The sequence below is a fragment of the Lottia gigantea genome (assembly GCF_000327385.1).
Source record: "Lottia gigantea unplaced genomic scaffold LOTGIsca_224, whole genome shotgun sequence".
Classification (NCBI taxonomy): Eukaryota; Metazoa; Mollusca; class Gastropoda; family Lottiidae; genus Lottia; species Lottia gigantea.
The window spans coordinates 255269-269247 of NW_008708594.1; the positions used below are offsets into that span (position 1 = coordinate 255269).

General features: G+C 33.9%; 4 protein-coding genes across 4 annotated transcripts in view; 1 reads left to right on the forward strand and 3 right to left on the reverse strand.

Annotated features, from left to right (window-relative positions):
- The first annotated feature begins 2204 nt into the window (after positions 1-2204).
- Positions 2205-5829, forward strand: LOTGIDRAFT_239349 (hypothetical protein). Its single transcript, XM_009054784.1, has 4 exons — positions 2205-2533; positions 4608-4792; positions 5154-5267; positions 5577-5829. The coding sequence occupies exons 1-4, from the start codon at positions 2288-2290 to the stop codon at positions 5650-5652; spliced, it is 621 nt and encodes a 206-aa protein (XP_009053032.1). The 5' UTR covers positions 2205-2287; the 3' UTR covers positions 5653-5829.
- A 5270-nt stretch (positions 5830-11099) lies between these two features.
- Positions 11100-11500, reverse strand: LOTGIDRAFT_90681 (hypothetical protein; the record flags this gene model as incomplete). Its single annotated transcript, XM_009054766.1, has 2 exons — positions 11100-11157; positions 11409-11500. Coding segments are annotated over 2 exons (150 nt in total), but the record flags the coding sequence as incomplete, so codon positions are not given.
- A 378-nt stretch (positions 11501-11878) lies between these two features.
- On the reverse strand, positions 11879-12487 carry LOTGIDRAFT_174914 (hypothetical protein; the record flags this gene model as incomplete). Its single annotated transcript, XM_009054785.1, has 1 exon — positions 11879-12487. The coding sequence occupies one exon, from the start codon at positions 12485-12487 to the stop codon at positions 11879-11881; it is 609 nt and encodes a 202-aa protein (XP_009053033.1).
- A 221-nt stretch (positions 12488-12708) lies between these two features.
- LOTGIDRAFT_239351 (hypothetical protein) overlaps positions 12709-13979 on the reverse strand; it is a 2876-nt gene continuing 1605 nt past the window's right edge. The window contains exons 2-3 of the mRNA XM_009054786.1: positions 13549-13979; positions 12709-12912 (exon numbers count right to left, since the gene is read on the reverse strand). Of these exons, the coding sequence (XP_009053034.1) occupies positions 13556-13813 (258 nt within the window). The 5' untranslated portion in view covers positions 13814-13979 and the 3' untranslated portion in view covers positions 12709-12912; positions 13549-13555. The remainder of the gene's footprint in view (positions 12913-13548) is intronic.

The following is a 13979-nucleotide window of genomic DNA, read 5'->3' on the forward strand; positions in this document are numbered from 1 at the left end:
TCCGAAATGAAGAATACAACGGATCGTCCTATTGTCCCCAAACGGCGTATTTGATCTATTGTATAGTCATAGTTTATACATCGGGAGGGAGGATTCCAACTTGACAACATCAATCTGAAAATCACACGTATCAATGAATAAGGTGAAGATACCATAATCATAACTGAAAATTGTTCGTTTAAATTCATTACTAAACACACAAAACAAGTAGGGGCTAATAACTTCGCCCAGTCTCACCCCGCGATACAAATACTAATATTGCAGCGAAAGTGACGAACAAATTTAATCCCCTTTGTTGTCCAATTCTATTCTTTGTTACGAAATGTTTTGAAGCAGACGTGAAGTGATCTTAATTTAGGGTCTGAATAAAACTGTTATTTTAACCATACGTGATAAAAGACTGTATTTTTGACACGCAAGGTGTTTCTATCATATTGCATTATATTAAGTATTTGTTCAGATCAGCTGGTTTAAAATCCAGCATGGCACCATATTGTGGAAATTCATTACTTACTGTACAAACAGTTTTCCTTTTGTTGCATCTTCAAATTTTTTGACACGAGCAAAACCCCCTCCACTTTTACAAAAATCTAAAATTACGAAACCCTTTTTTTATTATCTGAACACTAGAAATAAGCAAAGAATCGATGTTTTCCTCTAAGAATGAAAATGTCATTTTTATCGCCATTGCATAACCACAAAAATATACAAACCATTTTCTGGGATCAGAACCAAGTTAAGAATTTAGCTTATCCTCTTAGAAGAATAAGATGTTATTTGAATTTAGATGGTATTACGGTTAATTGAGAAGAATCTCAAAGAAAGCATTGTACTAGGTTACAGAGGGTGTCAATGAATATATTTTATATATAATACAACCAAGCTTTGACCTATTTCAAAGCTTCCACCTCAAAAATAACTTTTTTTAGTACCACAGCATACAAAAAAAGTAAAAGAATCTAAGTTTTCTTCCTTGAACAATAATATGCCAATTTTTTATTACATATACCTTATATTATAAAATTAAACTTCGACAATTTACAACCATAATATTATCTGAGACAGAATTTGTCTGGCTATGCTAGATTAATCGAACCCTACATCCCAAACTAATGTGATTTATGTCATATGTTTTAGGTCATAAAACAAAACAATTGAAATTGTCAACAAATTTGATCTGAATTTTCAAAAGATTATGATCGTTTGTTGTCACCGCCGTCGAGTTTTATCTCGTTCAACATAAGTTTTATGAGAGTTGTAACTTAGTTTTATTACCTAAGTTTTGGTATTGTCCACTTGGGAATTGTGTACGTCGATTATAGGGGAACTTTGTAAGCTAAGAAAGTATAATAATATGACTCTATGATAATGATGATTATTATATAATATTTGATATAAATTATGATATGATATATTAACAATCAGGTGATAATGAACTGATAATTAGGCCTACTCTGCATATTTCTGTGCAGTCTACTCCCCATCTTCACAATGTCAAGCTATTAAAAAACTCTGTATGCCTAGGCCTATGCAGACTAATTCATTATTAGATAACGGTCTGATAACTACATTTTATTTTCCTGGTGGTCAAGATATTGTGGTGATATGGCCTAAAATTGTGATACTTCAAAATATTCCAAATTATTGTCCTACATCATTTTATTTGGCGGATTTCGACAATAAAATACAAAACTTTAATAGTGAATTAAAATTTAACTTTATATTTAGTCTGTTTGCAACTAGAATTTTGTGGTCAGTTTGTCTCTTTCAAACTTTTAATATCTCAATCAAAATATAACAAACTTTATAATAAATGGCTTCAACCTGTTACTTAAATATAAATAATTCAATCCCGGGTATCCAGATGTGACCCCGTTTTAAGTTTTTTATTTGAATATACCGACAAACATACAAAACGATTGCCTTACTGAAGGAGAGTTTCTTGTAAAATGATCAAGCATAAAATTTACAAGTTGTATGGTGTTATTAACAGAATAATTATCATCAAATTTCAGCACCAGCTTATCATTATTTGTAACCTGTTTGAGCAAATCGCGTGTGCCTAATTATTAGGTAAGTTCCAAATTTCTTTTCATTTTCGCCGCCACTCAATATAATCCCTAAATTTACTGTAAGCCGACCACGTGGTCACGTGTTATACCCTTGATCACGTGACAGGAACCTCAAGCTTTTATTAACGAATGAACTGCTGCAGTGAGACATTGGCGGTCTGTTTAAACAACATAACAAGACAGAACGGTAATATTACAGTAATCTGCTCATCAACATGGCAACTTTAAGGAAAACTCTACGATTTTCTATCCGTGGAAGAAGATACAGTGTTTTGGAAGGGAAGGAAAACTACTATTTCAACACACCAAAGTACAACAAGAAGAACTCAGCGGTTGACCTGAATCAGAATGACAACGCAGCAAAACAGGATGAAGTTGAACTCGAGTCTTGTGATTATAATTTGAAACGTGGATCCAAGTCTACACGATCCGTTCGAGATGTTGTTGGCAATTTGAAACAGGTATGTACCCTTTGAATCATTTTTAGACATATTGTGCAAAGTAGAGGCCTAGCAAATTTTGTATTTTGACCCCATGTCCCGTGAATCATGATGAGCCATTGAGGGGTCACTTTGACCCATTAAAATTGATCAACAATCGGTATGTTACGGTCCAGAGATTTTCTATGTCAGAACTTGCAGTGTTCAATAGATGAAAGGTTTATTTTGATGACAAGAACAATGTTAGATTGAAAGTAAAATAAATGGCTTGGGGCATGCATTATACAACTTGCTGGGAACATAGCCATTGACAGTTAAAAAAAAATGAGTAAGTTTGTTATGTTACTACTGGAAATACTGAAGCCCCTCTGAAAAAGGTTTCATACATTCCACTAATCCCATATTGAATAGTAGATATGAGCTTAGTCCTTTTTTTTCAATAAACAAAATTGTACTTTTTATTCCTGTTGATATATAAATAGTGAAATTATGATAATTAGGCTACAAAATATGAATTTGAAAATGGCGGTTGAAAGTAATTGGCTAATTGCATTGATATTTCAAGACGTTATACATTTTTGTGTACAGTTGACATTTAATGAAATTGTATAATAATGATTGATATTATGCTGATTTTTAACTTTTAACCGCATGTATTATGTTATTGATGTCTTATGACTTGCATTATTCAATAATCTACCATATGAATTTTGTAAAATTAATAATAAGCTCATATTAAATTGGTAGGATAACAGTAACTTTCAGTACCAATACCAAAATTATAGATACTTTTCACCCATTGGCCTCATTTTCAAACTCATGTTCTATTGTCTAGTCCAACTATTCAAAATGTAAGACAACATGATTATGCAACATTGTCTACTGACAGCAACAAGATTGTGATCCATGTTTTCTTAAGTATTGACTAGATTGGCTGACATGTTATTTAAACTGATATGCTTATCTTATTGACAAATTAACATGGAGTCAGTACAAGATAAGGCCTAACCCTCTCAGGGATTGTTACTAGACTTGTATCTGTCATGGATCTTGTCTATTGAATCATTAATATTATTAATGAGATGTATTCTATAGAGAGACTACTAATTAAAGCCAGAGAAAAACATGCAGCATACTCCTAATGTATTGGGGAAGACTCAAAATTATTGAAAAAGATTAATATTCAAATCAATTTCACAATCAATGGAAAAAAAATTAACCATCAATTAGGAGATCAGTCCATTTGTCCATTTGTGATCTGGATTTTTTATTTGATTTAGAAAAAGTGATGTAATGGAATTAAATTGACATTGAAATAGTGTCAATGGAGTGACAACTAAAAGTTACAAAGATTTTCTAGGCTTAGCATCAATAAAGGAAACTGAAAGTAACAGATATTTGTCAAATTTCACATCCATATACAATGACTTTTATTGCCCTTAAAGTAAGAATAACAAATCCCCCATAAATCTTCTCCAAACTTTTGATGTTGCAAGTTACCAACTGGATTTAACTAAATAGACAGCCCCTAACACCTTGACAGTCTAGGGTGAAATAGTGATACATTTTTATTATAGATTATTGAACTGTAGGGAGTATTGATGGATGCCATCTTGACACTGAGCCAACTTAGACCCTTTTACTCCCCTTTTTAACCCCTCTGTCTCTCCTCCCATCTGTTAGATAGGGTAAGGTGTAAGTTAAAGGGAGTGTACCCTCCCCATGGGGTCCATTCTATACACTAGTAGATCCTGAACATGAACCTCCAATAAAGAAGGGAACGTGTTAAGTTTAAAACATGACAGATTGAGACTTTCAATTGACTAATTTTACTTGGCATTTATTTTATATGAACACCAATTGTTGTCAAAATGTCATCATTACATTGGCCCAATTTAGAAAATTTTGCATGTGTGATGGCATGAGACACTGATTAGGGAAGGAAATAAATCAAAGAATCTGATCGATAATCAACAGACCATGTTACAATGTCTTGACATATTGTATTGGAACCATAAGATGCAGAAGTTAAGGCAATAACAATACATTAATACAAAGATGGAGTCTATTATAGGAATTCAATTTATATTTTCAGAAATTTCGAATGTCCACCAAAAGAAGAGTAAGATTACAAGATGCCAAGTCACCCAGAACTCCTTCCAGAAGACGATCATTAAGACTAGGTGGTGTTACACCTAAAGGAGATGTCAAGATGTTACCATTTGGTATTGATTCACCAAGCAGTAGAATCAGATGTGGAACTAGACAGAGACATCAGTGGTGAGTTCATCATATTTTAATCAGAAGCCAATTGTTAAAAGGTTTCGTACTGAATTTCCCTAATGCTTTTAATTTTTCTGTATCAGTGTTTTGAGTAATTTGACTTATTTAAAATGATCGGTACTTTCTTTCAAGTTTCCTAATCCATTCCTATATAAGTGACTAAAGTTACTAGTTTATTTAAAATATTACTAAAGTCTATAATATGTTGTAGTACCTTCTCAAATGTATGCTTGTTAGCATATTCAAATCAATATGCAAAAATATTCAGATAGTCTCATATCTAACGCCTCGGACTGTTGGCAGTGGATGTTTCACAAGGAGAAACTAGTATTTTATATATTTGCCCTTATATTTTCAGTGTATCATTAGAGACTCCAACAAGACTAAGAAAAGAAGTGGAATCACTAACAGCCAATATGAAAGCTTTATCAGCCTTGACACCAAATACTTTACGTGAACGAACTATTGCAAGGTACATAGGTATTATATTTTACTCTTACTCTTTCACTTTCTAGTTTAGATAGTTAACAATCGTCAATATTTACAAATGAATTGATTGCAAAGATGTTCAATTTTGCAAATGGTTGATTTATAACCCAGCTAGGAAGGGCTTAGTGACTAGCCTGGTCAAACAGTTTATTATCTTATTGTACAAAAGGGATTTAAAAATGTTAGATATTAAATATCTCTTGGATGTACTATCTCTACTTGAATTGCATATTAGCTTCTGTTAGTTTCTGTCTTTATTTTGTATCAACACTTATTAATTTCCTTATTTCAGGAGAACTTCTCCCCTAACTAATGGTAGCTTAAAGACAAGATGTGCCAGAAGAAAGATAGAAACTAGTGTTTATTAAACACAATATGGTATGGTACAGCTGGATACAGTGAACTTACCACCCTCTGAAAGTTTTGAACTATTCCATACATGCTTATTTATATTCTTTGTAAAATGAAGATTAATTTGCTTAGTTGACATAACAAGGGGTGTTTTACATTCTTTGTCCAGCATTGGTACTGACATGGATGTATCTAGTTTTAAATTCAGTATTGTTATGATACAAGTATTGTTATTGGTTGAGATTAATACTGACACACCTATAACTGACCAATGGAAACTGTTGTAAGATATGATTGTTAGTGTATAGAACACCTAGTGCTATATTTTAATTATTGTACATAGTTATGAGCTATTTGCTTTGCATGACCAAAGATACTCCCCTGCCCCACCTGTCCTATTTATACAGATGATCATAATATGCAAACCAATATATAACTATATTGGACTCAGTTAGGCTACGGAATGTGTGAAATGACGATGTACGATGCAGGAAAAGCACGAGGAAATTACAAATCATGCCTGAATCTTATATTCTCTCTTTCTATTTTTGTCTGTATACTGTATCTTGTCTGATAGGGTCTTTAACTACAAGCTCAAGTTCTGATAAAAATCATCTTTCGGTAATCTACAGTCTGATAAGAAATTCAGGGTGTTGAGTTTTATTTGTTTATAAATTCAAACAGTATTACGATATTCTGAAGTATTTTAAATTCAGTATTCATATAAACGTATAGTCAAATAAAGAAGTTTCTTCTCATCCAGGGTCTGTGTTGGCTGATTAAATTTTAGATAGATATTTATAAATTTCAAGAAAATAGACAGCTATATGTCAGAATTCAGACCCAGGTGCACAGAAATATCTTTTCTCTTAACATCTGTATTATTATCAAGTGTAGATCTAATTATTGAATTAATATCCTCTATCTTTGTCAGAATTGTACTTGCTATCGATTTTGTATAATTTGTGTTCAGAGAATTTTGATGACCTGTATAGCGTAGATATATAATCTTTAGTTCGTAAATTTCCGGCAAATCTTTCAGTTGGAAATAATATAATAATAAATCCTTATGCTATTTAGGTGTAGAGATCATATTTCATAATGGAACCCAATTTTATTGATTTTTACTTGGATAATTATGGTTTGTGTTCTGTTATTTGATTTAATACATGTTATGTCTATCCAGATTATAATTTTACTGTAAATATTATTCCATGACCCCTTTCTTGTATATTTCTTGTCTTTCATTCTATTATATTTCCATTCACTCTTTTCTTCTGTCTATCCTGTATCTTATCTCTTATCTTTGTTATTGTATGTTGTTAGTGTATTGTAATAGATGAAAACCCAGGCATAAAAATATTAAAATGCTTTCTGCTCAATGAAGTTATTATTTCTTTCTCCAACCTATTCAGATTTGTTGTTTCGTGTATCTGTCTTTTGCTAGGCAAATCAGTTTCTCGGTGAGATGTCTGCTCCTTAATTTGAATGTGCCTCCTAGTCATCTTTGAGATTCCTCAAATTTCCCCAAAGGAGCTGACATAAGATAAATGGTACTTTAAACTGAGACCCCATTAAGCTGACATAGATAGCTGAGCTTGAAATTTTGCCCATTTCACACTGCATATTTGAGCAAAAACTGTGATATATAAATAAACAGGGATATCTGGTTTTTTGCTTCTCAACTGTTGATTTTTTGGACTTGCCAAACAATAGACATTAGAATACACATGACTACTGACTAGAATGATAATTTGGTGAAAACTGAAGTATATATGGAAGATGTTTATTTTGACAATGATGTACAGTACATGATATAATATGGTATATACAGATTTAGTAAAGCCACGATATTTTGCACATCCAAACCAAAACACTATAATTTAGTCTCTTTTATTTGAAGTAGAACTAGAATTTTCACAGAGACCTACCTCAAGAGAGTCCATCATGATTAAAATGGACTGATAAGTTTTGACTTGTACCAAAAGGTGCACAAATATCTTTGATTGGCTATATGATTTACAATAAAAGAATAATCTTACCATGATTCTTTTAAACCTTTTTTAAACAAGAATAAATTCAATCAGATGTTGGATATATTACCCAAAGCTTTACTTACAATAAAGGCTATAAAATTCACCCTTTGAACTTTGCATATTCTTGGAAGCCTTTCAAACATTTTGGCTCCTGTTTCATTTAAGAATTTGTAATGCCTTTACTTGAAATTACAAAAGGAAAGGGTCAATTCAACTCAGATGTAATCCAATGCTTTAAAATCATGATTTAACCAAACTGTTTCAATACTTAATTTACAGTAAATTTCAAACACAATTCATTAAGATATAGCCACTGTCTAGTGTCTTAAAAGTTTCATAAATTACTGTTAGAATTTTCATCGTTTTTAGATGGTAAACTGTCTGTTTCTCTTTCTAATACTGGTGGCTCAGAATCTGGAAAAAACAAATTTTTAATTGGATTATCTCCCTTACAAATAGCGAAAATAGGAGTGTAGCCCATCTATCTTCAATAGTACATTTTAGTAACAAGAGATTCTGAGATTCCTAGAAAAATAATTCCATAGTACACCAAATAATAAATATCTGTTCCTATATTCACAAAGCATACAATATAAAAAAAAGATTTAATATGGTTTAACATTACATGATGAAGGTTTCTTAAATCTGTTTGGAACATATGTAATGGTATTTCGATCAGCAATTACAAGGAAAACGGGCATAAGTTCAAAATATTTAAGTCTTACCATTTGTCTCTTCGTTGGATCCATTTCTCATCTGATCTACATTCATAGCTGAAAAATTATTCACATAATTTATGTACAATCTAAGTTTCCTTGTACAGAAGGGACTTGACAGACTTGAATATCTAATTAGCTTGCAGGTCATACATAACAATTTGAGGGCAAAAGATCAGCTGCACGAGTTGAACCTAAGGATGGGCAATAAATCTTGTTTTCAATCAGTATCACCTCTATAATGAGAATCCCAACATGGGACACCCGCATCCCACATGGTTTAAGTATGTGTCTCACGTCGATAAACATAGATTCAAAATAAATATTAATACCTTCTATATCATTGCTATCTTGTGAATAATCTACAGAATTATCAGGAAAAGACATATTGGAATCTTCCTGTTGATACATATTCGACTCGCTACCATTGGAATCATGGGATTGCTGCGTATTTTCTTCTGTGTAGACTGAACTAACTGGCCGACCTAAAAATTAACAGTAATATTTGCAGATCTCCCTTAGATTTGAATAACTTGGAATTCCTGTGGCTTACCACACAAAGTGTACATACTGTTAACTGCTGTACTCCTAATAAGATTAATAGAAACAACTACAGGGCTATGAGTGCTATGAGGGAAATTTTGCTTGGATAGAGCCATTAGCAAATTTTTTCGAGTAAAAAAGGCAGTTTCGGTAGTACATGCAGTTTCTGTTTATTGCAATTGCCCCATTTAAACCAAACAAACACACAAACACCTTTCCATGAAGTCATTTCAAACTGCATCACTGAGAGCCCCCTGGAGTCAATGGGATACCGGCACAATTGAGTCAGACACTAGGTGGCGTGCTAGTGAAGTAGGACACGCGAGGTTGTCTGCTGCCGTCCTACTTCACTACAGCACCACCAAGCAGATTGATTCTGCTAGTTTCTCATTACATTAACCTACCTAATGTTGACTGTTGTGAATCTTCTTGATTAGCTTTTAATACATCACTGACTCTCTTTAACTTTAAATGATTTCCTCTTTTACCAAGTTCTAAAATCAAACATTTCCTTTTATTACCAATTACAATATGTTTCTTGGAAAATGCTGTTTAATAGAAGAGAACTCATCAACAACTCTGTAACGAAGCTGTAATTAATGAGTATAACCTGTCTCCAATCTAAATGGCTTGGAAAAGAGAAAACAAATAGACTACATCCAGTCAGTCCATAGATACAGGCACGTAGTATAATCAATGTGTACAGAGAGTTATAGAATCAACAAACACTATATTATCAGCAAGTCTACAGCAAGATTACAACTCCAGGTTTAAGTTTTGATCCTGCAACACACCAGTCCAGTCTACTATTTTTATTGACATCCTTACCTGATTTTCCTGGTGATTTCTTAAAATAACCTTTTCTAGATGTAGTTGTAGTCTGCAATAAAGATATACACTAGACATATTGATATTTCAGCCAATTTTCAAGGTCTCTGGCGTTCAACTTGGCTGCAACAAAGTGACTTACTCTGAATTCTATCCTTATTTTAGAAAAAGGAAGTAATTACAGTCGAGTAACCTAATTTCGTGGAAACCTATTATTCGTGGATTTCCGGAAAGGATTAATAATTTACGAGCAACCTTGCGCGACCTCTTCATTAGTTTGTTTTAATAAACATGGGTTTTCTCTACAATATCAGCTAGTAGAATGAATCCAGTAGTTGCAAGTGAGGTAGAATGTATTAATGTATACTTTGACAAATACAAAATGGCGGATGTCAGTTATTTCCAAACGTCACCATTTTTTATCGGCCGAATTTCCTTATAATCCCTGGCCGTAATCGGAATTCCAAGTGTCGTCTGCTAGAATGTAGTCCAACGAATGAAGTCAAGTGATCAAGTAGCGGATTCCGTGTAAGCAGAAAATTTCTATGAAACACAAAGTGGACCATATTCTTATGTTGTTTCAATGACTTTTAGCAATAAATCACACTACGTATCTTATTTTGTCAGTCACTATTTTTTTTTTAAATCGTGGTTCTTTGAAGGAATTGTCACTAGGTATAATGAATTGATATTAAAGATAAATACTAAGAGAAGTTAATTATACCACCCGGTATCCATACAACGTGTTTTTCTAGACTTATTTATAGTTCAAACATTGTACACGAAAATAGGTGACGCATTCTGCCGTCGTTGCCGAGTTGGTTGCTCATGAAATATGGGTCAAAGTGAAGAATTCATAAAGATAATCGAAACAAACCAATTTTAATTATTTTGTAGAATATCTGAGGAAACATCTAAGACATAAAAAAAAAAATTTAGTTTTTTTAACTTTGACGAAATTCGGTGTTGAATCCTTATATCCACGAAAATAGGTTACACCACTGTATATAATAGCCCTAGCAGTATAAATATTCTACATAAGTTTCTATCAGCTTATACATGTAGCCTACCAGTAGGCAAATAAGAAATTTGTAGAATAGAAAATTTACCAATATAAAACTTACCCTGGGTGAAATTTCTTGATTTGCAACTGAAAAATTAAATTTTAAAGTTCAATGAGTTTGAACTCTATCCTTCAAAAAGATGGAGCAAAGAGTTGTGCTTTTATTTCCCATTTAAGACTTATAATATATTCCAAGAATTATAATATACTTGTTCATAGAGAGAGTCTCCTTTCTTTGTCTCTGTCAAATTTTGAAAAATTACAACACTAAGCCTACCTGGAACCCACTTGAAAATTCTCATAGTGGTGTCTCCTATTGTTACCCATTTTTTCTCCCTAAAATTTAAAACAAAGTTCAAATTTAATTCATAGGCCTACAGAAAATATTATTATTTGTTTTACAAAAAATGAGAAAATTGTTGGATGAAAAGAATAGCTATTTTCTTTGCATGGTCATAAAGTTTTAATAACTAAATTGATAATAATGCAGGGCAATATTAAAGATCAAAGCTTGCCGACAAAGAAGAGCAGGAGTTATTGCCTACACTACAGCGTGAACAGTATATTCGTCTATTGTCTCTACTTACCATTTCTTGACTTTATCTAGCGCGCTGATTACCCTCTTGATGTCTTCCTTAGCACGACTACGAGTTTCGGCTCTTATTGACCGTGAAAGCATATCGTTAGAAACACTGGCTTGATAATGAAAATAGATTTTCACTCGGCTAACATTCAATCAAAATAGCATAATAAACAATGGTTACCCGGATGTTCATATGAGTGCGTTTTCTGGTCTAAGGGAGATAAATCCAAAAATTGAATTCAGACTACAACAAATTAATACAGAGGGACGTAAAGTGAATGAAGTTTTACGTCCTACTTGGGCCAATAAAAATTGGCGACGCCATGCAGTGTGTCATGAGGGACATTTTGTCATCACATTAGTATGATTTTTTTCCATTTAGGTCTACATGAGATCTTGAAAGCCCGTAGCTTACGAGGTTTATTGTTCCATCCGAACTGCTAGTTTTTCATGACAGTCTCCCAGACAAAAATCTTAAGTATGATCTCGAGCCATGCCTTGAACATCACTGAAACTCACTGAACGATCTCGAGCCATGCCTTGAACTTTACAGAAGCTCACTGAATGATCTCGATCCATGCCTGGAACTTTACAGAAACTCACTGAACGATCTCGAGCCATGCCTTGAACTTTACAGAAGCTCACTGAATGATCTGGAGCCATGCCTGGAACTTCACAGAAACTCACTGAATGATCTCGAGCCATGCCTTGAACTTTACAGAAGCTCACTGAATGATCTCGAGCCATGCCTTGAACTTCACAGAAACTCACTGAATGATCTCGAGCCATGCCTTGAACTTCACAGAAACTCACTGAATGATCTCGAGCCATGCCTTGAACTTCACTGAAACTCACTGAATGATCTCGAGCCATGCCTTGAACTTCACAGAGACTCACTGAATGATCTCGAGCCATGCCTTGAACTTTACAGAAACTCACTGAATGATCTCGAGCCATTCCTGGAACTTTACAGAGACTCACTGAATGATCTCGAGCCATGCATGGAACTTCACAGAAACTCACTGAATGATCTCGAGCCATGCCTGGAACTTTACAGAGACTCACTGAATGATCTCGAGCCATGCCTTAAACTTTACAGAAGCTCACTGAATGATCTCGAGCCATGCCTTGAACTTCACTGAAACTCACTGAATGATCTCGGGCCATGCCTTGAACTTCACTGAAGCTCACTGAATGATCTCGAGCCATGCCTTGAACTTTACAGAAACTCACTGAATGAACTTCACTGGAACTCGTTGACTGTATCCTTATCCTTATCCCATTAAGAGACAAAACTGTATATTACTTCATTTTCATGTTACACTTTTATTATATTTACAATTATCTTTATATACATATAGTTAGTTAACACGGTTTAATCATACACGGTTTCATCTCGGAATCGCCGGAATAACAATTATTAATATCTCGACACTTCCTGGATCTTTCTCTAATACCAATATCACATGTTTTACTACATAAACTCCATCTACTCCACGCTTCATAACCTACAAATAAAAAGCATAAAAACATACAACTTTAAGGTATATTATCGTTTAAATATTTGCTATTCATGGGTATCTAGAAAATGCCCGAAGGGAGGGGGGGGGGATTTCTTTTCACTTTAAACTAAATCAATTTTCACTTTAAAATAAGACCTTTCACAGGCCCGAGGAGGGGAAGGGGAGGAGCATGGCCCAACGGTACACACTCTAAATACGTCACTGCTGCATTACCAGCGAATATAGCACAGTTTAAACTATTCTTGTCAGCAATTCAACGAAATACACCTTTGATTATATTGTAGTCACTTTCAAACTTTATAATATTTTTCGGGTACATAACTAGCCTACAATAGCGTGATATTTGGAATAAAATTGGGAATACGTTCCTAGAAGGGACGACAATTTAAAGTGTAATGGCACGCTTTTGGGCTGTAGGATTCTATAGGGAGGATAGCTGATAAAACACAATAATTACGAATGGGTCACGTTACAAATTGAGAAGATTCCAATCCACCGCTATTTTTGAAAATAGCTACTTAGATCGACCTATTGCTTGAATGCTAATCAGAGATGCGTCATCAAATTTTCACGTGTGAAGAAAAATTACGCAAATATTTGACTTCACGCCAAATTACCCACCATGAAGCTACACACCAGAATTAGGATCTTCAACTATCTTTTCAAAAGCCTCAGCCGAACTTATAAAACCATTTCTCTCAGATGTGTCCATTGGACTGTGCGCCAAACTCCTTTTCTTTCTGTCTACGTTGATTTTAACTCCACCCATAATATCATCGTCGTCAGAGTAATCCGAGTCAATGACCAGCTCATCTAAATCGTCCTTATCAGAGTTATCTTTATCAAACATCTCATTCTTCCCAGCAGGATAGGCCGAATAATCCATAGCAGCTTCTCTCTTTTCTTTATGTTCTATTATTATTGATCCGTTGTCTACATTAGTCCAGTTTCCCGTCCCTGTATCAACATTCTGCGGTTTGGATTCTGCTTGTTGTGGCTTTTGGATAAGAGGTCACCTTCCTAAGAAAATCTAACATTTTCGAGTACTCCGA

Bases quoted from the DNA above. Each gene is read 5' to 3' on its own strand.
- LOTGIDRAFT_239349 (XM_009054784.1), top strand. From the start codon at position 2,288: ATGGCAACTTTAAGGAAAACTCTACGATTTTCTATCCGTGGAAGAAGA. The intron at 2,534-4,607 runs GTATGTACCCTT...TTATATTTTCAG, and splicing joins TTGTTGGCAATTTGAAACAG to AAATTTCGAATGTCCACCAA. The intron at 4,793-5,153 runs GTGAGTTCATCA...TTATATTTTCAG, and splicing joins ACTAGACAGAGACATCAGTG to TGTATCATTAGAGACTCCAA.